The 27804-nt window shown below is 40.1% G+C and overlaps 3 protein-coding genes and 1 pseudogene across 3 annotated transcripts in view; 1 reads left to right on the top strand and 3 right to left on the bottom strand.

Annotated features, from left to right (window-relative positions):
- LOC105423790 (transmembrane protein 114) overlaps positions 1-27804 on the top strand; it is a 517194-nt gene that overhangs the window by 484526 nt on the left and 4864 nt on the right. The window lies entirely within an intron of this gene.
- LOC148935620 (uncharacterized) lies at positions 21605-22342 on the bottom strand (annotated as a pseudogene).
- Positions 23628-27096, bottom strand: LOC148935619 (uncharacterized). The gene is given in 1 exon segment (XM_089081069.1): positions 23628-27096. A coding segment is annotated over 1 exon segment (2040 nt). The 5' UTR covers positions 26596-27096; the 3' UTR covers positions 23628-24555.
- Positions 26984-27717, bottom strand: LOC148935618 (uncharacterized). Its single transcript, XM_089081071.1, has 5 exons — positions 27625-27717; positions 27508-27573; positions 27376-27427; positions 27057-27277; positions 26984-26989 (listed from the first exon to the last, which is right to left on the bottom strand). Exons 1-5 carry the CDS (start codon positions 27715-27717, stop codon positions 26984-26986), a joined length of 438 nt encoding a protein of 145 aa, XP_088937197.1.

The raw sequence follows: 27804 nt of genomic DNA, 5'->3' as shown, positions 1-27804 counted from the left end.
TATCATCTTTACTGAATCCTACTATCTTATCTACCTCCCCCCGCGGCTCATTTCAAAGGACTGCCGCCTCTGACTTCCCCTTCCCCTCTCCCCCGCGCCCACCGTTCCCCTCTGCACACCTCCCTTGGCGCTCCTGAATTAGAACTGGTAATATACCTATTTGCATACTACGATATAACAAATATATATATTATCCTACAATTTTCTTTAATTTTGCTTCTAAAATATAAAATATTAAATGTAATTCCGTTATCCGTCAGATCATGGAAATTCTTTTGCGGTTATAGAAATAAATAATCTATTATTAGCCATAAAATGGAGCTAGACTTTCCCGGACTTTCGAATTTGGATAGGTGTGGTTGAGCGCGAAATAGCTTGCCAGCAGGACGGATTCGGTCAAAGAAACAATTATTAAAGATTTGTTTTCAATAACAATGAATAGAATTTATTATAAAATAAAATAAATAACAGTGTAAAATAAAAGATGTGGATGTTACACAATCACAGTAACACTGATATTAAGAAATGGTCTGTTCGTAAATATGTATGCCGATGCGGAATATAACACGAGTACGCACGGGCGGGCTATTGTTCGGCGAGATCATCAGATCGCGGTATTTATCGGAGCATGATTTCGGTAATTATGGTCGCGGATATTTTCGCGCGTTTTAAGGCGGTCGCGAATCGTCGCGGGCGCGGTTGCCTAACAACGGCGGTCGTAAATCACATGACTATTAATGTTTACGCGTATGATTCGTACACGGGTGGTACTTCGCCGGATTTATCGGATTTCTAGCGGCCTATTATCGCGTGGATACGGCGCGTAAAGATAGCTAATGGAATTAGTTAAGTGCACTCCGATTTCTCGGATGCACTCGGGAGTGGACTAGCGATTGGCCGGAAATGCCCGGGCAGTGGCGGGTAACCTCACCACTGCGATGCGCTTGTACTTGGAAGCTCACGGAGCGCGATCGGCCGGGAATACCCGAGCGAGTATCAATCGCTTCTCATTAGTTAATTGCTCTTTTTAATCTCCGATGGTTTTCGGCGATATTCGGTCAAGTTCGGAGATTGCTGTCGCTAAGCCGGGATCTCTTTTTACGCTCGAATTTACTCGGCGCCATTCGGTTAATTTCGGCGACGCTATGCCGAATAATCAACTGTTGACTGGCAATTACTTTTGCGAGCCTAATTATTGAACGATTAAAATGGCGCAAAGCGCCTTTTGCCCGACGGATCGTCGGTCGGGCACCACTTGGCGGCGGACGGCCGAAATGCATAAAAATATGCACCATTACAGCCATAAACACGGAAAGGCATATTTATGTAACACTTTCGCGGAGCGAATTACAAAAATGTGTAAAAATCAATGACGAATATTTATGCACACAAAATTCTCCTATACATCATCTCAATGTCGATCCAATTTGCGAAATTTGAAATTTATTTAAAAACTAAAAAACATAAAAATTGTAATGTAAAAAACATTATATCAAACAATACTGTATGAATAGCAATTTACATTTATGGTTATATTCTTCAGCGACAAAGCAAGTAATTACTATTAAATATAAAGACCAGAGAAATAAAGAAAACAATTGAGAATACAAACAAAATCACATTAGAAAATAATTGCAAATTAGTAACACCAGATACTATAATAAAATTGCAAAAAATATCGCATGAAGCAAGAATAGAGTCATATTTACCACAACATAATATTTCATTATTACAGAATAAATCAAATTTCGAAGGTAATAATAAGTATAAATGTAACATAAAAATACAAAAGGTTATTTAAAATCCTTCGAAATTAAATAATTTACAAATAAAATTAAATGAAGTAAATAATGTTCTTGATAAAAATGAGAGTCTATTTTATCAATCAAAATTCTTTATTTATCCAATGACAACTAGTGGACTTACAATGTTAGTTATTACAGGAATAATAATAAGCATAACGATATTCATATTGAGGAAAAAGAAACTCCCACGAAACGTGTAAAAATTAGATACAGAAAATGAATATTATTTTCCTAAATTTATCAATCGCATTAATAATACACATTTCTAACATAAAAGAGTAATTGTAGAGATAAGAGATACTCTGTTCCTCCGTTTTTTTTCCCAACGGGGAGGGGTATAGCCCGAACAGCTATCACGATAAGTCTTGCATTTCGGCATAGCAACAAATCTGCGCTACACCGGAAATGCAAGTTGGCGAATTCTTGAACAGTGTGCGAATGAAGGTTGCTCGCTGTATTTTATCATATATGGTCCGAATGAGGGTTTTAGCGCGAAGCTATATGAATTCACGGATAAAAACGGCTGACTAGTCGCCGATCCCGGGAGTTTGTTTTTAAATTTCTGACATATCGTCTTGGTCCGCGATTGAAATTATAATTTAATGCGAGAGCGGAAACATAACATATTATCTATGGAAACTTAATTATTTTAAGAGAAATAATTTTTAATAACGGAGAAGCTAAAGGGAATTTACAAGAACAGTGAGTACTACTGAGTATTACTGCAAGTTTTTCGCATACTCCTACCAGCGCTCCTCGTGGATTCCAACTTTTCAGGTGGATCGAATCCTGAATTTTTTTCTTATTGTACCGAAAGGCACAACAATTCATACGAAATGATGATTATAGACAATTACATAGTACTGATATATTTCATAACCTCTAGAAAACTAATTCTTCTTTATATATTACCAAGATTTGAGGTTAATTATTACTGCAATATGTAAGATTCGGCAGAGTTAGGAAAAAACGAATATCCTGCATACTACAGTAGACTACACATATTACTTGATATAAAGTTAAAAATACTATTAATCGTAGTGATAAAAACAGTACATTGAATATGATCAATTTCAAAATGGCCAATCGGGACGGTGGTCAATCGGGACGATGATCAAACGGGATTGTGGCCAAACGGGACTGTGTCAATCGGAACGGTGGTCAATTGCAACGTGGTCAATTTCAACAGGGTCAATCGCAGCGTGCCCAACTGCAACATGGTCAATTGGGACTGTGATCAATATTAACGTGGTCAAACGGGACGCTCCCGCATTACACATTGTTTCGTATCGCAGTAAATTTGATGTAGATTGTCCTAGAATTTTTATATCTGTGAGTTTATAATCGTCTAGGCATTCAGGCTGACCCATCGAAACGTTTGAACAAAACTTAGCCAACTCAAATCTTGCTGTCTTTATGATATTTGTGACTTGAGCTTTAATTTTGAAAAGTCATTACACTGACGATTCTCTAATGATCATGTGGTCAACATAAAAGTCTTGAGCTATAATTGCAGCAGCGCACGGATATCTTTTTCCAAATTAAAAGACAATTGTTGCAATGATCGAGTAGCCAAGAATGGTGCTGAAGCGACTCCGTAAGTGAAGATATTCAAATAAAATATCATGGCTCATCTGAATTTGTTCTCCATAGTATGCATTAATATAATCAATGTTCTAGTTTAACCATGATTTGTTTATATATTTTGACAATGTCACCCGTTGAAACGTAAGAATGTTTTCAAAATCGCATTAGAATTTCAAATAACTCCAGTTGAATTGTGGAGCCTACTAACTACTAAACAGTCATTGAGTGACCTTCCAGAAGTAGTTGATGGCATCGAAGACTATTTTGAGTTTCGTAGATGTTGACGATTTCTTAATTACTGCGTGAAAGAAAGTTAACCTTTGCATTCTCTATGTCTGACAGCATGAACATGTGGCCAAGTTTCATATATTCGTTCATAAAATCAATGTATTGGATTTGTAACTCAGGATCTCTTCGGAATCTACGTTTCATGCTATGAAGAGTCGTTTGAATGCGTTGATCCTGGACTCAAAAATGCTTGGATTCTTACAGAACGATAGTGAAATTCAAATCTTTCATTTCGTGTTTTCTGGTACCCGTTGCAAAAGATCACTTGCATTCTTCTCTAGAGAATGGCCTTGTATTTGCTATGTTCTCGATGAGTCAGAACCTTTGCGATTGAAACTCTTTGTTTCGGACAAGTCTATATATAGCAGAATTGTCGTATGACAGTGACTTGATTGATGTTCTGATTTGTCCACACAGAAGCCATCCCAACTTTGTCGATTGTAGCACTAGTTATTTAATTCCTAACTGAATCCGATCTGCTTCGAGGATGTTCCAAAAGATCATTGCTTCCAACAAGTCTATATCTTGAGGCAAAATTTTGGAACTGCCAACTTAATATGTTGTGGCAAACTTAAAGATTTAGTGTTAATTGATTTAGTGTTAATTTATTTGGTAGGCACAGAACATGTGATACGGTTGACAACAAGAAAGTTGACATCTGTCTCATATGTCGTGATCGATGCAATCGTGGTCCGCGTGATCTCAGCGATTTGTGTTTCAGCCACGTTTAGATCCGAGATCATGTTTCACTCGCTTTGTTTACTTTGAGTCCTAAATGTTGGCGTGTGGCTTTAGTAATAAAACTTAATTGTGATCCGTTGTCTAACAGAGCATCCATCTGAAACTAAACCATATCCCGAATGTGAACAATATCTGTAGATGAAAGAACTTCTGATTTATTGTAACCTATCTCTTTCATGGAAACCGAAGTTGTTGTTGATGTTTCGCGCGTTTGACTATTTGCGCTTATATCATTTGGAGAACTACTGTTAAATGAAACGACATTTTAATTGAGAATGTAGATCGTTCATTTATGAAGTAATGTATGGTGTCGTTTCGAGCAATGCTTGTATGTGCGAGATGTGCATTTTCGTAGCAGATGATTTAAACTTAAATAGTTATAATAGAGGTTCAATCGTTTAACTTCATTGCACCGTAACTCTATTGATAAATCCTTAAAAATTTTACACGTATTCGGTGCACCTGCTTGCACAAAACGTACTCATTTGCTTTATTTGTGGCCAAATGCAAGAATTGTTGTAGTGGAAGCAAGAATTTTGATTCTTGCTTGCACCAACTTGATTCAATTTGTGTAACCCTGGCGAAATAGCCTTTATGCTTATTGGTTAAAAAACCTCAAGAAATTCGTATCTCGTATATCGTATATTAAGGAACTTAATTAACAATGGTTCGTAGTTGGTGCTTTTTCCTGAATTACCTTTAATTCCCATTCTTTTTTGATCGTAAGATCTAATCTGTTAGTAATTAAATAAATAAAGCGTATCCTACTTACTAATCGATTCTTTTAATTGTTGTAACGCCCACAGATGTTTTTGTCCAATAATACACGTAATTGCTCCACCGACTCTTGAAGAAATTAAAGGGATACTGAATAATTCATAAACATGCTCATAAATAGTTAGATTTTTAAACCATTTTGTTAATAATCGCGGTGCGATAGTTTTCATTCGTTGTTTATAAAGAATGAACTACTTGAGTAGCAGCATCTGCAGTAAATACAAATTTTAAGTAATGATTTTAAGTACATTAGATTTAAAATTTTTGTACAGTGTCTATTATTGTGAACTAATGTCTTGAAAATATCATAAAATTGTTGCCTGTTCATAGCTTCTGCTAAAATTCAAGAATATCACGGGCAATGTAATATTTGATTTACGTTTATGTTCGGAACATTTTGACTTACACCGTCGACTTGGACGTTAGCATGAGAATCTGATCTGTCGATTTGTGATTACGCGAATTTCGATTTTGTTGTAGCTTGCACAATGAAGAAGGCTTCTTTAATTGTTCACATTCTATGATGTCTGCCTCGGGAAATATCGTATCAACCTTTGTTTGTAACGCTTGAAACTTATACCATAGTATTTCATATATTCATTATATTCAGTATATTCATTATATTTTTTTAACCTTGATTCTAGCATTAATCTGTTTTTATCACTATTTACGTAGTTCTCTAGAAATATCTTAAATCTAATTACGCGACCTTTAATCATTCGCTGATGTTTCAAAGCATCTAATTCTTCCATTGTGCCTACGATTTACAATTTAATGTAGCGACTCGCAAAGATACTTATCGGTTGTAACACGGGGTCGCTGTTGTGGCGTCATGATTGCAACGTCGTGTTGTGTCTGGGGATGCGTTCCGGGAGCTTATTATTAGCACTATTTAGAATTACTACAGAGAGCTAATTGGTAGCGCTACCAAACATTATCATTACGTAATATCGATAGCGTTTTTATGTAAGGTTTTATATAAGTTCGCGTTATCACGCTATTGCTTCCAAGGAAGTGCATTAGTAGCGTTTGGTAATATGACCGTTTGCGAATTCCACAAACAGTAAATTGTCTGTCATCCCGTTAATTATTTTCCCGTTAACATCTGTTAATTAGAAGATTTTGAAATTTTTGCTAAATTTCGATAAAAAATTTAAAATTAAAAGATTAAAATTTAATTCAATTAATTTAATATAATTTTTTTTATTTTAACATTAAAATTCTTTTAAATTTTATTTTTTGCATAATTTTTGATTTTTGGTACATGTCTTTTTGAAATTATTTCTTTCTATTATTTCTAATTTTTCATTATTGCTTTCAAACGATAAAGAATCTATTAATTCTCGCATTGTAAGTGCTACTATTGTATTACGTCCAGTGGACTCCATGATTCTTTTCTTTCCCCAGAAGCGTTATTAATAATATTTTTCTTACAAGAATATTGATGTTGACCTTTTATTAATAAGATAAGCAAACACGAAGCAGGAGAAAGAGAATTGTAACCGCTTCAACTATTCAAGAATATTAGAACAAGCTTTTTATTTATTAAATATTATAAATATTATTAAATATTATATATTGGATCTGTTGCAAGTCTGTATATTAAGCATAAGCATACAATAAACACGAGCGAGACATGATACTTAATGTAAACATTCTGTCTAGCTCGGATCCTGTCTTACCCCACTTAGCTACCCCAGATTTCCAGAACCAACATTCCTCCTCTACAAGAATCAGACTCTGGCCAGCCTATAAAAACGGGACTCTTTCAGGACGCACGGGCATTATTTTCTAAATTTTCATATAGTGTGGGCTACCACTTATTAAGCCACTATTTCTCAATTTTACATTAAGCCATTTATTTTCACTCAGCGTATTATTTCCTAAATAACTTAATTCAGTATTATCTATTTAACATTCATAAATTAAAGGCAGTGAGTAAATCTTTCAAAAGAATATCTAGGCTCATTCTTCTCTTCGAGCAACCTCGATCTTAATTGATCAGTAAGTTTTTGTTAATAACGGAATAGTTTCTTTTTCGAATTTTCATTTCATCTTATTTAAAGTCACATCTCTCATTTCTCTAACGTCTTCCCTTTTATCTTTCTTCTCTCTCTCTCTCTCTCTCTCTCTCTCTCTCTCTCTCTCTTTTCCTTCTCTATCTTTCTCTCTCTCTCCGATGCGGACTACTTAGGATCTCCTGAAGGCCCTCAAAAATTCCCAGTTACTTTACCTTTCCTGTTCTCTCTCTCTTACACCGGTGCAGGTTACTTGGGACTTCCTGAAGGGCCTTGAAGGCTCCCGGATTCTTTATCTACGCAGTTCTCTGTCTTTCCTAGTTTCCTTTTCTAGCCTTATTATGTGCGAAATTTCTTTTATTTCATTTTTTCTTTTCCCCCGTAGTGAGTCAAACAGAAGTGCCGCCTTCTAAAATTTGAAAATCTGACTATTAAATTAAAACGACTCCGTCGTCATTATAATGGTGGAGCTCGGTGGGTATTCAGAATCAGAAACAAAAAACCGACGAAACAATCTACCGAACCGTTACCGTCAACCTCTTCTACTACTCCTCTTGAATCTCCCTCTCTTTTTCTCTCTCAATTAACCTCTCTTGAATCTCCTCTCGACTCATTTTATCAGCTTTTCCCCGAGTTTTCTACTGGCCTCGCTGGAAATCCGTATTATGCATTTGACTCTGAACCTATCATCGACTTCAAACCCTATTTCTCAGTCTTTTATTCTCCGATAATGGAGAACCCCTGTTTCCTAATGTTGAAATAGATTTTCCGGAATTACTCAATCCCTCCTCCAGAACAACCTTCCTTCAAACCTACTCTCCTTAATTTACCATTATATACACACATACATATTAATTAAATAATGCCAATTTTTCGTTTTTATTAATTTAAGTTTATTTCCAAATATATTTTATAATGTATTACCGGGTAGAATTATCGCTTAATACACTCTTACACTCACACTCTTCCTACTTGAAATTCTACCTGATGGCCGCCGCACGACTGTAACATCCGCGATAACATACATGCACAGTACTCGCTTACATCATTTCTTTCTCTTTTCAAAAACATGTTCAACATTAATCATGTTAAATGTTTAATTTAATTTTAATTTCTCTTTACTTCTTTTAAAAACCCCTCGTCTCATTCCCCTTATCCCATTGATTGCATGAGGTCTATGGAATTAGTGGTAATAGGAAATAAGTTTCTTGACCAGAAAATGACCGACTAGCGCACGTCTGTGGAATAGTGTCATAGCGTTCTCGTATCGCTGACCTAGTGCCGAGACTTATCAGTGTGCTCGGACTCGGGGGATCACGTTTCCACGCTTGGCCTTCGAGAGAATAGCTGTCCTTCCAAGCCCCATTCGTATCCCGTTCGCAAATCTTAATGCTTAATTCTCAATTTTCAATTTTACTCCGGGTTGGACATAATAATAGTTTTCTTCGATTTTGTTCCATTTTATCGTTTGGTTAAGTTTGAAATCGATTATGTTTTCAAATGCTTAATGCTACACTCACTATCGTTGTTCGCATTTGCTAATGCTTTTGGCTCCATGAACGGAGTTAGTAGCGTTAGCATTGATAACACGGTAGCTATCGATTATCGATATATTAACGATATATTAACTATCGACTAACGATATATTAACTATCGATTATCGATTTATCGACTATTGGCTAGCGAGCTTCCCGAACGCATTCTGGATAATGACATATAGAGACAATATGACATTTTGGACTTGTGGTCGTTGTTAATGAAATAGGGAAAAATGGCGATTTCGTGCAGAGCAGGGATCGCAAATGGGCACTGCTCGCGGGCGCCCAATGCTCGCGGGCAACAGTTGAGTGCGCTAGGGCTAGCAATAGACCGCTAAGCGTAATAAAGGCAGGAGAGGGGATAGCAGGTCTGTTCGTTGAACGTGTTGTTCAAGGAGTCAAAAGATATATATTGTGTCAAATTCACAAATTCAGACCCAGAATTAGCAAAATTATTAGCATAAAATAATAACTATCTATATTTTTAATAAACCATTCTTACAATAATATTAAATAAGCAACTCTTATAACATTTAATTAATATTTGATTCATATTCAGTTTTCCGATATTATATACGATATCAGGTGTTATCGTTTTGGCACAACTTAAACGAATTATTACATTCAAATATGAATCTGTTAACTGTTCGCGTAATTGCGATTTATTTAATTTCATAATAGAAAATAATTGTTCATATGAATATGTAGAACCGAATATATTCATTATACATTGTTACGTCCGTGTTCTCGTCAGGAGGAGGAGAACTCGGGTGGACGCACGGAACCTCCCCTTTTCTCGCGGAACGACGTCGTGATGCCGATCCGCGAGTCGAACGCGCGTTAAGGGGGGCAGGGGTCGGGTCAGCGTCAGCGGCGCTATTACCCTTACCTGCGCCCGCGCTATTCGGTGGTCCGTTTTAGGTCAGAGAACCGAATCTCTTTGACCAGGGATGGACCTAGTGCGATCTTCAGGGAGCCGGGAACGGCGCGGGGTCAGGTTTAGGAGAAAAAAAAACTGTTTACTACCGAATTTTGATCAATTAATTTTAATAAGAAATAATAAACGTGAACTACAATCTTCTGTTCGTATACATAAAAGGTTAAAGTATTGATAACAAAAGAAATCTTGTACATACAAATATAAAAAAAAACGACCGCGGGGAAGGAAAATCTCTTATATACCCAATTGCTCAAGTTGGGATAAGAAATTGGTGATAGCGAACGGGTCTATAGGATCGGGTTGCAGGTGTGGAGGAGGATTGGGGTGCGCGCTGCGGAATGCCTTAATCGGGACGAGGTAGGGGAGAGGATCGCGGGAAATGTACATTGGGACAGTATCGGTTATGGCATGCTTGGATATTTGGTCCCAGAATTGTTTGTCGGGTTTAAATTTCCTTGGGATGAAGAAGGTGCCGGGAGGTGGATGGGCGGGAGAGCGGGGGAATTGACGGACGAGGTGGAAGAACTTCTCCACGTCGAAATTTTCCGGAGTGCACTGCCTCTCGAATTCGGCTGCGGAACGGAGGGCGGAGGCGTATTGGTGGAGCGATATATTGGCTAGTTCCGGCTCTACTTCTACTAACCGCTCCGCGAGTTCTTCGGCGTGGCATTCGCGACGAATCCGTTTATTTGCCTTCTCGCGACGGTGTCGCAATGCCCGTTTCGTTGGTCCGTTCCGAATGGCATTTGTTTGGTTCACTATACAAATGAAGGTCAGATAAGAGAGAAGTTGAGGAATCGAAATAAGGCAGCTTCACCGAATCAATCGGCGGCTTGCCCGGTTGGAATGTTATGGAATCGGAGGAGGCAGCTCCACCGAGTTAATCGGCGGCTTGCCTGGTTAGAAGGTTGTGGAAATGATTGTGAAGTTAGGGAAGGCAGCTTCACCGAGTTAATCGGCGGCTTGCCCATTGGGAATGTTGGGGTGGTTTTAAGATAGATAAATTTTTGAGGAATAAGTAAATAAGATGTCGCGAACCAAACTGCCAGTTACCGCGGGAAAAATTGATAAGATTGGACTTACTTTTTGTTGTAGCGGCCGGGGGCGGTGGTCGAAGAATGTAATTGCCCAGGCTGGATCACTGAATGGTTCGAGAATAAAGTCGCGCACAGATTCTAACTGTTACGGAAGGTGTCGACCTCGAGTGTATCAGGAAGAAGAGAGCGATCCGCTCCGAGTCGCGGTTTTTAAAGGGTTCCGGAGGGGTGGGAATATCTGAGGGCGTGATGGATTTCCGTGTTGGCTTGTCAAATGATAATTTAGGAAAATTATGAATATAGAGGAAGGAGGGAAGCGGTGTCCTATGATTTGTGGTCGTTTTTCCATTTTCAGATTTCCCAGCGAATGATAGAATTAGTTTTTAGATAGATAGAATTTATTAATAAAAATTCTCCCGCTAGTTCGCACTCTTAATCGCTCATTGGTGTGCCAGCCAACGGCCACTAATCAGTTCTTCTTGATTGGTGCTTTTTTGTGTTTCCCCACCAATGTGGGGAGTGTCATCCCCGAACGATCCAACGCGTTTCTTATCCGTTAGGAATTTGCTTTTGTTAATAAAAATTTTTTTTATTGGTAAGTCGTAAACTTGTCGGCGCTGACAAGGCTGTTTACCAAGGATTTTTTGATAGTGAGACATATCTCGGGAGAACGATTGTTTATTTAGAGTTTTTTTTTTGTTTGATTGGGTTATTTTTCTTTGATCGTTCGAAGTGCCCGTTTATGGATTAGCAGCCGTTAAATTTTTCCTTCCCGAAAGAGAAGAATTTGTGAAGTCCCCCGGACGTAACACATACTCATTATACTATACTCATTATACTTATTATTATTACAATACGCCATCACAAACGTTAAATTACAAGATCGCAAATGTGTTTGACTGTTCTAGACAAGAGCAAAATTTGATTATACCGTTGCTTAGTTACTGTTTTTCTTTTGTTTTTCTTTTGTTTTGAGCGTTTAATAGATTGATGTTTAGCAGATGTTTATTTTAAAACTGTTGGAAGTTTTCTTCGTGAAAAAAGAACTATTCTTCTGGATTTTAAATATAATTTTAAAGCGCTAATTTCTGTTAAATGTGATATATGTATTCATAATTTTATGTTTGTATTATAAGTTTATTTTAATACATTGTTATTGTTTATATTATTGTTTTATTTTTTTGTTATATTTAAATTTTCGTTAAACATATTTAAATGTAATTATATTACACAATTTTTAATAAATTACATGCTAAAGCACAAATTTTGACAACTTACAATATTTAAAAATAGAGATAAGCATTTTAATTAAAATTTTCCTATAATAAATACTTATTATTAGGTCAATCAAAACATGCTAGGGCACATTTCTTTATTTGACTAATAAGAAAATTAATTAAATATAAATATAAGTTAAATTTAAATATACTAATTAAATATAAATATAAGTTAAATTTATAAGAACTTATGCATTTTGAGTCCTATATATTACAATATATTTTTGCATATTTCATCTTTAAATGGTTTAGCTAAACTGTTATAAAAAAACTGTTCTAAAAAAATTTTATGATATTATAAAGATTCGAGTACTAGTAATTTAAGACTGCTCTATTGTTCATATATACATGCAACACTATTTTTGTAAGTGTGAAATGCGAAACTTTACCCCAAGGTACAAAAAATATTAAATACGCTCCTGAGATGTGCACAACAGGCGGGCACTCGCGGGCGCCCGTGCCGAATTTCAGCGTTTTGTCGACTTCTGCACTAATATGTAGGAGAAACCTTGATTTGAATAGATATAAATTTTTTAGAAAAAAATTTGAAAGATATCTATTAGATTCGGAAAAAATTAACGGAGACCGACTGGATTTGAACTCGGGATCCCTCGTCTACCAATCCGACACTTAGTCTGCACGACCACGACGGCTCCTCTCTGTTAGTATTTATATTCCGAATCTCTTTCATGACCGCTTACGGTCGTCTAATTCTTACAGTTCGGCCATTCTGGTATTACATTCGTCCCGAATGTACCGAGTCTTCCTCTATCGGATTTTTATCCGAAACTTGGAGCTTCTGCTCCCGACTTTCGATCACTTTCTTGAACGACCGACACGACTCCTTTGGAGTACTACTCCACGACTTTTTTCCCGTTCATTTCTCTTGAACGACCGACAACGACTTTGGAGTACTACCCCCGACTTTTTCCGTTCACTCCTGAACGATCGACTTGTCAGGTAACATAGGCTGAATCTTCTCTGAGGTAACATAGGCTGAATCCCACTTCTGAGATTGAAAGATATCTATTAGATTCGGAAAAAATTAACGGAGACCGACTGGATTTGAACTCGGGATCCCTCGTCTACCAATCCGACACTTAGTCTGCACGACCACGACGGCTCCTCTCTGTTAGTGTTTATATTCCGAATCTCTTTCATGACCGCTTACGGTCGTCTAATTCTTACAAATTTGTGAAAATAGCTTAAAAATTAAGCTTCTGGACCAAAATTCCCCTTTAAGTGAAAAGTTAACAGAAAGCTGTTTGATGTAATTGAGGCCAAGAGATCAAATTAATTTATTATATAACAAACAAATGAATAACAATCGAAAAGTTTAGCGAGATGTGAAACAGAAGTCGTAAATAAATAAATAAAATTATATGATAAAAAAAATAACTAAATTAAGTCTATAAAACCTGTAGTCATTAAACTGTATCGCGATAATGTTACCCACATAGAACATAACCTCCAGTGGACGTCTATTGAACCTCTATGGCTCTCTTAAGCTTCCATCAAATGTTTATCTTCACGATGGAAGTTAGACATCCATTAGAGATTCAGAGAACATCCTCGGTGGACGATGTTCTAGGATTCCATCGTCCATTAACCGTCCAGCGAACCTCCACGGTGAACAATCCTCTAGGATTCCACCGTGGACGTCCATTAGCCGCCCAGCGAACCTCCACGGAGGATAGTGCTCTAGAATTCCACTGTGGATATTCATTAATCATCCAGCGAACCTCCGTGGTAGACGATCCCCTAGGATTCCATTAGCTGTCCAGCGAACCTTCACGGTGGATGGTTTCACATGGAACATATCCATTAGAGGTCCACATAACCTCCACGGCCTCCATGCGACATCTATCTTCATGGTGAAAGTCAGATAAATCTCTAATGGAGACGTATACTATCTCCATGATGGAGCTCTAATGGAGCTCTATCACACCTCCATTAGACATCTTATGGAGGTTATATAGATGAATTACAGATGTTTCATAAAACTCTCATGGATCAGAGCTTAATTGGAGGTTTTAGATTCTTTGTAGATAATTAGTAGTATGTGGGCTGCTATGGGGCATCAAAACAAACCCCCATCACTTTCCCACTGGCGCCAGGGGCGTGGCCTCCAGCTGTCAAGATAGGGCCTCCACATGGAAATGGAGCGTTCTGATTGGCTGAGGGGCGTGGCCGGAGATAATTAGGTAATTAATGGTGCGTTCTGATTGGATTCTCCCATAGTTGCCCGGCGTGTGATTGGACGCTCCCAAAGCTGCCCGGGGTGTGATTGATTGTCGAAATGCTAGACCAAAAGATAGAGGAGGGGATGAAAGTGTCTGGGCCCGTTCGGGGTCCGACAAAATGGCGTGTGCAAAGATGACGGACACCTGAGGAGAATTTTTTCCGGGATCTGATCGGGGGTGCGAAAAAATGGCGACAAGAAGAATGACGGGGTGTTGAAGGGAAATATACCTGATTAGCGAAGAATGGAATGCGATGGGAAAACAGGAACGGACAAGTTTGCTTTAGATGTTTTAATGACTTCAGGGTTATACGAAGCTCTTATCCTATGACAAACGCGATGTCTGCAAAATGTTTTAGATATTTTTAGCTTGAAGTAATGTAGCTAGGATTAATTTTAGGTTGGCGGGAAAATAAGAGGGCTGGAATTTAAGTTACAAAATCATTAAATTTATTATTATTATTATGTAATACATCATTGTACATATCATTTCATAATAGTGTTGTTTAATATTTACTTATTCTTAAAAGTACAAGTTTGTATATGGCAGCACGTTATATGAGATTTATCGCATTTACTTTTTCCATGAAGAAAGATTTTACGAAATAATTGTACAATTAATCTATCATTATCTTCGTAATCCTCGCTGAATGTTTCGAGAAATTGTTTAAGCTTATAACCGCGGGACAAATAATAAAGAAATACGCAGCAATGTTGCCCACAAATTTGAGAAAATGTGCCCTGTAGACGCGTGATGTTTCCATCTATGGGTAGTAGAGTTTCGTTGAAGTCGCAGAATCTGGAAGGGAGGTAACTATCGAAATAAGTGCCTTCTCCATGCTTGTCTATGTAGAAGGCGACCCAGTGTTATCCAGGGCGATCGTGATTATCGGTGTTCGCGATGATGGCCGTCGACTTCGTCCACACCATCGGGATTCTGTCGGCAGGATACACACCCGCATGTCCGATACTGAGATGACGCAGCGCCCGTAAGATTTCGAACGAATTCATCTCTCGCAGAAAGGGGAGATGATTCAGTTATTTCCCCCTTCTCTGGTGTCGCTATATTTTTATCATCTTGCTTGGATTTTACGGTAGAAGTCTCTTTTTTTTCATGTGCGAGTTTCGATAGCTCTTCTTTCTCCGCTTGTTCTGTTTCCAAGCTCTTATTTCTCCACCTAAGGAGATTCGGAAAATTTCGTTTTATCGTAAAAACTCCGCTTTCTGTATCGGAGTCATTGAAGCTTTGATCGGTAAAAGAATCATCGTTGCTCGAATTACAGCTGCTGTTGCTGCCTTCTTGCGATTGTATCCAGTATCTCAGTTTGCACGCGTTGCGCAACGCGCAACGAAATTTGTTAGAATTTCGATGAAACCCGTGATGACCGCAGCGTAATTCATGCTCCTCGTCTTCCGCTAGGTTTTTGAATGCGGGAGAGATTCCTTCTAGATTATATACGTTTCTGCCGAGCGTCTTTTGCAAATAAAGTACTTTCTCACGGCCTCTGCTATATATGTAACGTACCCGCCGTGCAATTTCACGTAGTTCCACCGTGAAATGCTCGGAATCGGCTGTTCCGTCAATCCATTCGATACCGTGGAAGTTTTGCGAGAGCCAGTTGTTTTCTTTTCTCGATTTTTCAGGTAATTTGGTGAACGGATACGGTGGTAGCACAATCCAATGATCTACGAAAGCTTCGTTAACCCCGACGAGCGCAACTTCCTTCGGTATAAACTTTCCCTCGATGTCACGGAAACCTTGTATATCGACGATTATATCCATGATATAGAATATGCTTTTTTTCCGAAGCGGCGTAGTTCATGTGTCGAGTAAAACTGAAGCTGTTTTCCGTAGTTCGAGTAAATATAAGGAGTGACCACAGTGGAGGGGTGAGGTTTCCCACCATTGGCTTTATCCGCTAAAATCTACAATGACTTGACGCGAAGAGTCGATTTCCATCACGTTTTCGAATTCAGCGTAAAGGATACAATTAATCGTTGTTGTAATCGCCTTTTCGAATCGTACCTCTAATCGTAAACTTCCATGTCTGACAAGATTCTAATGTCCTGCGCAATTTGTCGATAGATCGGGAGTGAGAAAGCGAAAAGCGTGAATCCATCGGCATAATCTTCTCTGCTTATAAAATTCCCCTCGTTTAGAAAATGGATGCCAGTTCGCGAGAAGAAGGTGTTATAAGCCTCGATGTAGAGCGGCTCGTCTTTTGAAAAATTTGGTTGCAGCGGTCTGCTCGGAATTTGCATGCCATCGGCATATAACGAGAAGAAATTTATGCCGTAATTTTTGAAATTAAATGGATTTAGCTTTCTATCGCCGTTAAACGCTTTGTTATCGACGAATCCGACTATTACGCGTTTTGGAAGCTGGCCGAGTATCGCGTGATCAATCGATTCTCCCACCACTCCTGCGTGAATCGTGAACGTTTTAACTTCGACTCGTGTCAGAGGATACTTGGCGGTTGTTTTACTCAACATTCTCGCATGATCGAGTAACACTCCGGGGCTTATTTTTGCTCTTCTTATGAGCAAACTAGCATCTAGAATACGTATTTTCGACGTTGAGTTGGCTTCCATGAGACAAAACGCATCTCTCGAGCGAACGAGTCTCATTCTAACCTCTACCCAATTAATTAAAAATTTATCCTGATTAAAGACGTCGCAATGAAGATGGCCTATTAGATCCAGCGAACGACCTCCTTGGACGTATCGGGCGCGTCTTACGAGAGCTTGATTTGGAGTTCCCGATTCTAATAGCGCGTCCATATGACCGGGCTCGTCCGTGTCCCAGAGAGAAGAAGTCAGATAGGAAGTTTTTGCCGGTGAAGAATAATTTAACAATGCTTCGATGTACGCGCGGTACGCGTAGGCGTTGTTCGGAGGTGATACGAGTTTTTGATTGAAGTATACATCGATCTGGTTGAACATCGAATGTAGTAAATGATTTACAGGGCCTACTTTGTTTCCTCCTGCCGCTGTTCCAGGGCCGGGTAAACTTTCCACTCGTACGCGAAGGCTTAGCATGGTATGCGTGAGATCTAGATAATCTTCTCCGTGTCCGTACGACGAATTCTATAGGTGCGTCGTCCGCGAGCGAAGTTACCGGTTTGTAATAAATCCATTGTGAACTCTCGTTTGAGTAGGTGGTAAACTGAAAAGATCGAGCTCACTCTTTAAACACTCGCTTGAGTGAGTATGGAGAAAAGACATATTTCTCAAACTTACGATTCACACTCGCGTCAGTTAAGCGAATATATCGGATACAGTGCGCTTTTTCCCACTATTTCGTCGATGTTTCGTCCGCTTTTTAGTTTTTTTCGCCGCTGCTTTCCTTTTCGATGATTTTTTATTCGGTTTTTTCACACCGATTTTCGTCGATTTCGTTTTTTACCGACTCGTCTACGTTTACGAACAGGGCTTCTCCCGGATTTACCGGTGCGTGCGTCGTGCTCTCCAAAGGGAAACTAAGCCACGCGCATTTTTGCGGATGTTTTATATCCCGATCCCTTCATTAATTCACTTATATTTTCTCTGGCTTTTCTCTTGAGATTTTTACCCGATTCCTTGAGTCACGTTTTGAGAGCTTCCTTGAACGGAGTATTGTTTTCAACATCCTCTATCACACCAATTCCGGCGCGTAAAGCTTCTTTCCCGAGTGTATGTATTCCCCTGCTTAGATAAGGAAGTGCCCTTCTAAATAATCCTCCGAGGAAACTCCCGATTCCGTGGCCACGTTGATAGGGTGAACCGACGAAAATTCGCGGAATTCCTCCTCCCCTACCTCCACCGTTCTGCCTTTCGTAATACTCGTCGTATTCCATAGGGTGATTAGTTTTTTCTCAAAGCTCCGAGACTTTCCAGCGCAAATGATAATTAACGGACACGTCTAAAGTGTAATGTCGCTATCAGCGTTCCGGATTCGAATGGTATTTTTTCTCCACGATGATCTTTTATATCTATTTCAATTTTACGGAATTTCGTTTGACGCAATATATTGCAGAGTGGGGAAATATTTTACCAGATTCGTCCCGTACGTGTAATTACAGCCGGGTGTATCGATTGAAACGATTCGAAGAAGTGGACTCCGCGTATCGCCGGTTATGTAAGGCTCGCAAATGTCGCAATAAACGTACATTTTATCAGGGATACCGTGCCATAGGCTACAGGCTTCTACAGTCCAGAAAGATACTGTGCGTCCAACACCGATGGTATAACCGAGTTTCAAAAACGGTGTTAATTCGCTGAAATCAGGTAATTTGTGACGGTAAATTGTGCCGGTATCATTGGTGTTGATCTTCAATATTTGAAAAATATTAGCCGGCAGATTTATATAATGAACGAGAGTATAGTTGTCGTCACATTCGATGCTTATACGGATATTACCACCTGAACCTTTTTGTAGTTCGAAAGTAAAATGCGAATCGGCGCGTCTGCACTCTTTATTAATCGCGTAGATAAGTTCCTCTGTATTTTCATAAACCCCTGCTTGTAAGTGCAATTCTTTCACCGTAAACTTATCAGCATTTTTCTCATCATTTTCGTTCTTCAAATCAACAAATCTAACCTTATTATCTCCTTGACGTACATGGAAGAGACTGGAGGGAAATTGAATCTCGCTAAGCGCGACTTCCCATTCTCCGAATAAATGTACACTATGAGGTAATTGTGTGGTGAAAGAAGAGGTTGTATTTCCCGGAAAATACTTCTTACTGCTATCGCTCGGAAGAACCATGAAAAATTGCTCCTCCTCCATCTTGGAGAAAAGTTAAACTCGAAGCGGGGATCCAACTGTCGAATTTGTTTGGATATCCTTGCTAGCTAACTAGCACCTGTTTATTAGCACCGCATCCTTTGCTCTTTATCACGCGCTCGACGATAAACTCTTCTTCCGCTAAGTTTTTATTGACCCGTGCTAATTCTTGTTCATAAAAAATCCCATCGATGTGTTCACCCAATAAATCGCACAATTCGTACAGGCGAGGTTTTCGTCAATGGAGAACGCGACAAACTCGAAATATTTCCTCGCTCCACCGCGCTTCGTATCCTTTCTCGAAAGTGGCTTTCGCTCTACTGACGCGTACGAGATCGTTAACATCGAATTTAGTCTTTTGTTCTACTACTTTCGACGCCCCTTTCTCTCTCTCGCCTCTACGTCGCTCCATATTTTCACGTGCGATGCGGGCATTTTCTCTCGTAACGGTCGCCGGTTGCATCCTGATGGACGAATGACGGATGTGATTAAGTAAGCGTGCACGATATCTTGCAACACATCGATGTAACGCCGCGTGTTTTTATGCGTAAAATAGCGCCACATTCGCTCCTTCAACGTTCTATTGAAGCGTTCAACGACAGCGGCTTTGATGTCTGGATTGCGAGCTACGCGATAACGTATGCCTCTTTCTTTCAGAAAATCTTGCAGCGGGCGTGCGATAAATTCTTTACCCTTGTCGGTTTGTAAGTACACGGGCGCTCGTCCATCGCTTCTCGAGAGAATGTTTTGGAAGCCTCTTGTCACGCAATTACTCGTTTTATCCCGCAGCGGTTCCACCCAGACGAATTTGCTAAGTACGTCGATAATCACGAGCAGATAAGAAAATCCGTTATAACTCTTGCGAGGAACTCTACGAAGTTCGATCAAATCGGCCTCCCACAGATCGTCAATATTCGTCACATTGTAACGTAATCGTGGAAATTTTTGCCTCGAGGGGCGGTGCAGTGTGTACGCGTCTTGCGATTCGAGCCAGCGAGCTACTTCTTTACGAGAGAAATTCGGTTTAGCGGCATGCGCCAAGTTATCCGTTGCCGAATACCCCGCATAGTGCGCTAGATCATAATACAAATTTTCAAGCCTGGTCATTTCAATTCACTTCAATCGAGTAAGCGTCTCTTTCTTGCCTGTCGAGAATCTTTTGCAAAGGTTATAGGGATATCGTCTTTACGAAAACGTGGCGAAAGAAACAACGCGCACTTCGCTCGCTCTACTTCTTCGGTCTTGCGTTTTTTTCCCTTTCTCATGCGTCGTACCCTCCTCGTCCCCGTCGTCATCGTGGTCGTCGTCGTCGTCGTCGTTGAAAGTTTTCTTGGTATTTTCGGGGTGGAACTCGCTCGTGGTGGTGATAATATCTTGACAAATGTGGTTGCTAACAATTCCTTATTTCCTACGAGTACAGTCGGGGTGTTCGTCGTACGCAGTAATCGTGTAAACTGACCTCTTCCTATTGCTTTCACGGTTTTTCTTTCGCGCATCGCATCGTTTATCAGTTCCGTGATATTCGAATTTTTTATAACGTTACCCTCGATAGTCACGATTCCTTCTTCGTTCCAAGTAATTCTCGCGGGTACTGCTTTATCAATCAAATGTTTCAAAAGTAAACGTGCCTTGGCACGAAAACTTTTCGGCACATTTTCTAATATTTTTTCGACGCTTTGCCGCTCGCGCCTACGCAAAGACTCAGCCCGTACTGTATTACTTACGTACTCTTCGAGATGAGGAGATTTGCTCGATGATTCGCGCGCCTGTTCGGCCACGTCTCCCTCCCGCGCATCTGAATTGTTCTCATCGGCGGCGTTACGCATCGAATTTTCCTTTTGCGTTTTATCAAAATGAAGATATCGCCAAAGTACTTCCTTATACAATTTCCATTTCTGGCTTACATCGGGCGGAGTGAGTGAATTAAGAATCCTGCTCATATCTGAATCGAGTTGTGATAAAGGCGTACCGGGTGTTTGTACGGAATTTAAATTTTCTCCCTGTATCATCTCCAAATTCTGTCGTGCGACGTTTTCCGTCGTGCCTATTACCGGATGTTGTTGTTGTTGTTGTTGTTGGAACCGTTGCTGCATTCTTTCAAGATTATATTATGGAAATTAAGACCATCTTCTTTGCCCTTTCCATAACTCGATTTCTTCTTTTCTCTCGAACTACCCTCCGATAATTTTTGAAAATAGGAAGGATAGTATAGGTCCGATACGGTAAAAATCGGCCTCGCTGTAGTAATAGCTTTTTCTTACTTTTCCAATTACCACCACGTTTTCTCGCTAAGTGACGCAAAGTTGTTTTATATCTGCTTAGACGATTTTTTTCACTGCGTTCGAGCGGAACGTTGAGCGTACCCTTGAGAGTATTGAAAACGCACTCGCAGATACAGCGAATGAATTTTTCGTCTGCCCAGCGTAAGAAAGAGGCGCGCTGATTTTTGTTCGAATAACACAGCGCTTCGAGAAGACAGATATTTTTCTTACCGATCGAGCATTCCGCGATTTTTCTCGCATTAATCGATGACGTTCTCTTCTTCATCGCGAGGAACTCGCGCGACTGTCGCGAGAGAATGCGATACTTTTATACGAAACTTCCGGAAAAGGATCTGCGCGCTACATAAACGTAATTCGCTTTATCATCGGGAAATATGCTTGTGCGAAAACGATACTCGTCCGGCGTCGATTGTTTTAGATCAAGCAATAAATATCCGTGAGATTGGGACGTGGCGTCGTGGTACGCTTCCTCGAGAAACTTTGGATCGTTCGGATAGACTTGACGAGCGAGATGATGAATTTGCTCGCGATCCCGGGGATTTTTGAAAATCACAAAGTAATTCGTGTTCAGAGATATGTCGCGTTGTCCGCGGCCCTGATGAAAGAGATTTTGTGTGATGAGAATTACACTGAGATTTTTATGATGACTTCCCTTGGTAAACAGATCTATGATCGCTTCGTTCGAAGACGATTCCCTCATAAGATCGTCAATTATTATCAATTTCGGATGAGTCGGATCGCTAGAATAATCTTCCGCGGTAATCCCTCGTGAAATTCGATCGCTGCAACGAAATCTCGAGTTTCGTATTGAAACTGTTGCTAAGCATCCTGCCACTCCGCGTAATAAAGCAAAATTCTTTCGAAACGTACATCGGCCATTTCGGATAAATGACGAAGAAATCTCTTCACAAAAATCGTTTTCCCACATCCTGTGGGTCCGCACACGATCGACGTCCACGGATGTTTCCACCGTACATCCATTTTACGAAATGGCAGATTCGCGTCTGTGCGCGATTTCATAAAGGCTGATGGTTGTGAGGAGGCTGTAAGCTTATTCCAGCGACCGGGGGGCCCACCGCGGCGAAGATACGCTCGCACCAATGTTTCCCCGCGAGGGCTAGTGAAAAACACCGCGGGACGAGCTGATTCACCCCCGCAGTGTGAGCAAGCTTATCCTCGAAGATGCTTGCGCCAGCGAAACAGCGTTATAAACCGGCCATATAGTTTGCGTTAAAAAAATTAAAGATAAAATCATTTTTCTTAAATATAAAATATTTTTATATGAAATGAAAAATCTTTTTTAAAATTTGTTCTATATATATGTATATATATATATATATATATATATATATATATATATACATTCTTACCTTTTCTATAAAAGATATCGTTTTTATAAAAAATACAGCGAGGGTAAGAAATTGAAGAAATCAAATTTTTTCTGTGCATGTAAATATGTTTATTCTTTTTTAAATGGCTGAAGGAAGGCGAAAAGGAGTTATGGGAAAAAACATGTTTTAAGAAATATAATTTTTATAGATTTATTTAAAATAAATCGAACATCAATTTTATAAAAATAAAACTTCTTAATTTTAAAATTACAATATTTATTTAAGATATAAATTAATATTAGCACATGTACACATTTACATTATTTTTACATCTTGTTCTCTCTGAAAAATATATTTTACAAAAATTTCTTACAATCTTTGACTAGGGGCGGAAAACTCGATTATTTAAGAAAGCTTAGGACGAGAAAATTTATTCCGGTGCATAACCGTACGGAACCGAATAACGGTTATTAATAAATCTACGTTTCAGCAATACCGGTGAGCATATCTTTGTTTCATCTCGCGTAACAACGTCGTGAAACGCTGTGCGTCGAATTGCACTGAAATGTAGATTTATCGATGAACCGGCTTCGTCTCGTCTTATTCTTTCCTTTTCTATTAACATATTCTTAATACTACTAAAATTTATTAACCCGCTATTCGATGAATTTAAAGTAGTACCCTTACTTTTACATGTTTCGTGTGTGCACCCCGACGGAGTATGAACAATGTACGCGTAGAATTTCGGACCACCGGAAACGAATGATTCGATGTAGCTACCGCGGCCGTAGCTCTCGAGTTCGTCATGTCGCCCAGGAAATTCCTCGTACGCGGTTCATACTCATTCGGATCGCCGGTACTGACATATATATACACGAATCCGTGTCGTAATATAAAACTCGTTTATCCAATAATTCTAAGTAACTGTACAATTTTAATCGTGCTTGCGCCGTTGTGTACGCCGCGATCACAACGTTCGTAAGCGGAGAATGCACGACCGCCTCTTTTCGGAGTCGCCACGAAACATATATTACCTCGTCGTTTACGGGTATATCGGTTATTTCGTGCTCAGGACTCGTAAGCAAAGTCATAAATTGCTGATGAGATTTTATAATTTCGGTATTCGGCAAATTGGATCGTTGGCCGAATTTTCCCCAAAATGAATTTAAACAAAGCTTAGCGACCGAACGTAAACCGGGATTGCGCGTAATGTTTCGCCTGTCGAGTGTGATACCCTCGGTTTCCTCATATTCCCGAAGGTAACGCTCCTTAGCATCATCGTCAGCGTCTTCCCTGCATTCGCTCGGCCAGCCGCTTCTTGTTTTAATTGCAAAAAGGTATTAATATATTCGGCAAACAGTCCGCCTTGACGAGTATCGCTATCGTATCGCGCGACTTTATATTCCCAAATTTCGCTCACATGCTTCACGAGATAACCCTTCTCGACGGCTTTGCGTAATTCACAAGATACCCAGATACCCTCGAATTCTCGATCCATCGGGTTCTCGTGAGTACACTCAACTTGTGAGAACGTTTCGCAGCAACTCCGACATAACGCAAACAATAATTTACCTTGTACGCGATACGGTAGTACCGGATGAAAGAGATCACATGGTGGGAGTACTTTACATCGCACGAGACCTTTGACCGAGTTGAAATTATAATTTGGTGATACCCCGATTAACGAAGAATACTCTTGCCCTACGTAAATTTTAGGATGCCCGATCGGGAAAACACCGGTTTTCAATACGAAAGGATACAGAGAACATACGACGTAACATATTTTTTCCGTACCTGAAACTTCGTATCGCGTGACGATATTTCCCGTGCGTCCACCATAAAACGCTTCGCGAGGATCGAGAGGAGTGTTCTTTATCAACGGATGATCCTTAAGAAAATTCTGCATTTCTCTATTATTCGAAATTTCTTAGCTGAAGGAGCACTCCCATTTCTTCATCACGTGGTAACCGCGTTTACGAAGGCGCCATGACATCGCGAGCGTCCGTTCGTAGCGCGCGTCGATCGTATCCCCGCGATTCGCAGACGAAAGCGTACTATCGCGATTTACTTTAAAGCACGAAGGGCACCCATGCCAGAAACAACCGTGAAATTGTAGCACCCAGCGTCGTGACCCATTTTCCGTTTCGTAATATCCATCAACGGGCGTGCCATCGACTTTATATTCGTGGCCTCGCCCCGCGTGGATAATGGGATGTCCGAGTTCGCGTTCCATCCACACCAACCACTGCAGAGCTTTGTGCGATTGCCTGTCAATGTTTCTGTAACAGCCCGACGGAATGACTCCTATTTCCTCCTCACGCAAAAAGTTTTTACGAAAAACTCTCATGCATGTGGAAGCGATAGTCGTACATTCCTCAAACGGACACACGTTTCCACGTTCTAAAAATATTTTTCTAAAACTCATGCACGCTCGTCGAAGGATATCTACGTCGTTTCGACAATATCTGATAATTTCGCGTTGAAAGTCAAAAATATAATCTTCACGAACCATTTTCGCGTGGAACTTTTCGCGTTCTTCCGGCGACATATGATCGGGAGAATAATATCTAGCATCGGGAATTGATCCTATATACGATTGGTTATCGATAGTATTAAATAAGTGCGGGAAACAGCCTTTATTCGACGTATCGCTCAGACCTTAGGCCTTAGGTAAATCGAATAAACGCATCGGCATATAATTAATGCTATCGATAAATTTCGTATGTCCGACCGTCATTACGACGATTTTTGTTCCGTTCAAAATAACGCGCGATTCATGGGTGCTCTTCGGATTTTCTACAAAATATTTTAAGATAAATTGCGCGTCGAACGCTTTCGCATTATGCGCGATACAAATAATTTGTTTGAAACATTTTGTCGTTCGCGTTGCGAAATCGACAAATTGTTTCACGGGGTCGAGACGGAATACGAACTCGCGCATTCCGCACCATCGGCATCGCACCGTCATGTCGTCTTCGTTTGCACATGCTACGCAAATTTGTTGCGCTACGCAAAGAGTCGGTACATGAATTCTCACGTTTTCGGTACCTACGAGCGTCTCGTCTTGCCGCGTTTCAAAATCGTAAAATATAAACGCGACACGACCGTTTGTTTGTTCGTTCATCGCAACGTTATCATTTTCATTTTCACACGCCTTTTTTTCTGCTCGCATTATCAGGGTACTTGTACCCTCGCCGGGATCGCTAGCTTTACGAGCAAGAGGACGCATGAAACATAGATGATTCGACGGTTGTAACGAAGGACATGTTTTACAAAAGACCGTGTCGCATTTATGTACCGTATTTGCACGTATAAATCGCCCGCAATCGCTACAAATTTTAACGGAATTACATATGCTCGCGCGAGATTTCCCATTATATGATTTTTCCGCTCGGTGACGCTCGAAACAAGAATTACCGAAAAACGTACGGTTACACGCTTCGCACCTAATTATTTCTCTATCGCGATTTACGCACGGAGGTGAGGCGCGACAACGAGGGCATTTTTTTGCGCAACGATGTCCCCTATCATTTCGAAAGCCCTCGTTGCACGTTTCGCAGTAACCGCCGCGCGAACCGCCTGCAGCTCTTAAATTTAATATAGGGTTATAATGACGCGAATCCTCGTAATACATTATATTTAATGTATACGAAGATTCGCGTCCGAGGGAGGCGAGTAATGCGCGACCGTCGTACCTCGGTTTTTCACCTCGGCCAAAACTACTAAAATTATAAATTATTATAGCGATATTTTCCACGGCGAGAAACCGTTGAAAACGCTCGATTTCATTATATCCGCAACCTTCCTCGGGGATCACGATACCCGCGCTCCTCGTTAACTCAATCGCCAACTCACGCTGTAACGAAGAAGTCGCGTATCTTACGGATTCCCATCGTGCAATTCTCCCGTGCGCAGAGTACCACGCTCGCAGTAAATCCTCGTCGTTACGAGGGAGCGAGGAAGGCATAGATTGTCGGAATTTTTTATTTGTAAAATCGAGCGTTTCGCGACGCTTTCTCGCGTTAATTTATTTGATCCCCCGCGCCCCGAAGGTACCGCTACGTTAAAAACGCGTATGGTGAAATCCATCGCGATATCGAAACCCCCGGCGCTTTGCGCTACCGAACTCACGAGTTTCCATATGTCCTCGTGAGTCAAGTCTCGCACCGGACGAAACGAAAGACCTGCAGGGCCATGCGATAAATTTGGCGAATCGAAGGATAACCCCACGTAATCGCCCGGTCCGCTCAAACGTATCGCATACGCGTGGATTTCGCGAAACGCGTTTTCTAAATAATTCACGATATCGCTAGCACCCTCCGCGAGAGGACGTATCGCGAATGTCGCCTCCCTACCTAATACTTCAAATTTTTGAAATTTACGCGAGTTTTCCGCCCGTAATACAATATAAGTGAAATTTTCACTGACTGTGTCGCTGTCGTCAATCGCGGCATCCTCGTCGGTTAACCAGTGCTCCTGCTGTTGCTGCTGCTGCTGCTGCTGCTGCTGCTGATGCTGGTGCTGCTGCTGTTGCTGATGTTGCTGCTGGTGATGCTGTTGAAGATCCGTCGAATAGTTCTGAAGCCGGTGTAAATAACGATCTTTTTGTTCTTCTTCTTCTTCGCGTGAAACGCCTCCTCCTGTTTGTACTGAAAATGGGAAACAAAAAATATTAATGATAAATATTTTAATTATACTCGATTTTATGTTAGCGAATAGATTCCAGCATACCAAAGGTATCTCTTACCTTGAGCAGCTTTCCTCTTCGCTTTTACAAAGCTTTTATAGAGCGTATTAATCTAAAGCAAAAAAACATTTAATTATAAATTTATCGGAAAGAATAAATTATCTTAAAATTTAAAAATAATATTAAATTTACCTTTATAATTTTCCAGAGAATAGCCCGTCCGTGTTTCGCATTGATGGAAAACCTCGATCTTTTCTTCTAAAAGCCCATCGCACATTTGCTCAAAGGCTCTTCTCCTGTTTTCTTCGCCATCGTCTTTTTCCTCGTCATCGTTATCGTCATCTTCTTCTCCTTCTCTATCTTCTTGTCTTTCTTCTTCGTCAATTTCTTCTCCTTCTTCATCTACATCTTCTTCTTGTTCTTCTTCGTTTTCCTCCTCCTCATTTTCTTCTTCTCCATATTCTGATTCAGGTCGTTTGCTTGTACTAA

This window comes from Pogonomyrmex barbatus, unplaced genomic scaffold (assembly GCF_055798465.1).
Source record: "Pogonomyrmex barbatus isolate J1 unplaced genomic scaffold, ASM5579846v1 scaffold4, whole genome shotgun sequence".
Taxonomy (NCBI): Eukaryota; Metazoa; Arthropoda; class Insecta; order Hymenoptera; family Formicidae; genus Pogonomyrmex; species Pogonomyrmex barbatus.
This window is presented reverse-complemented; position numbering and strand designations above follow the sequence as displayed.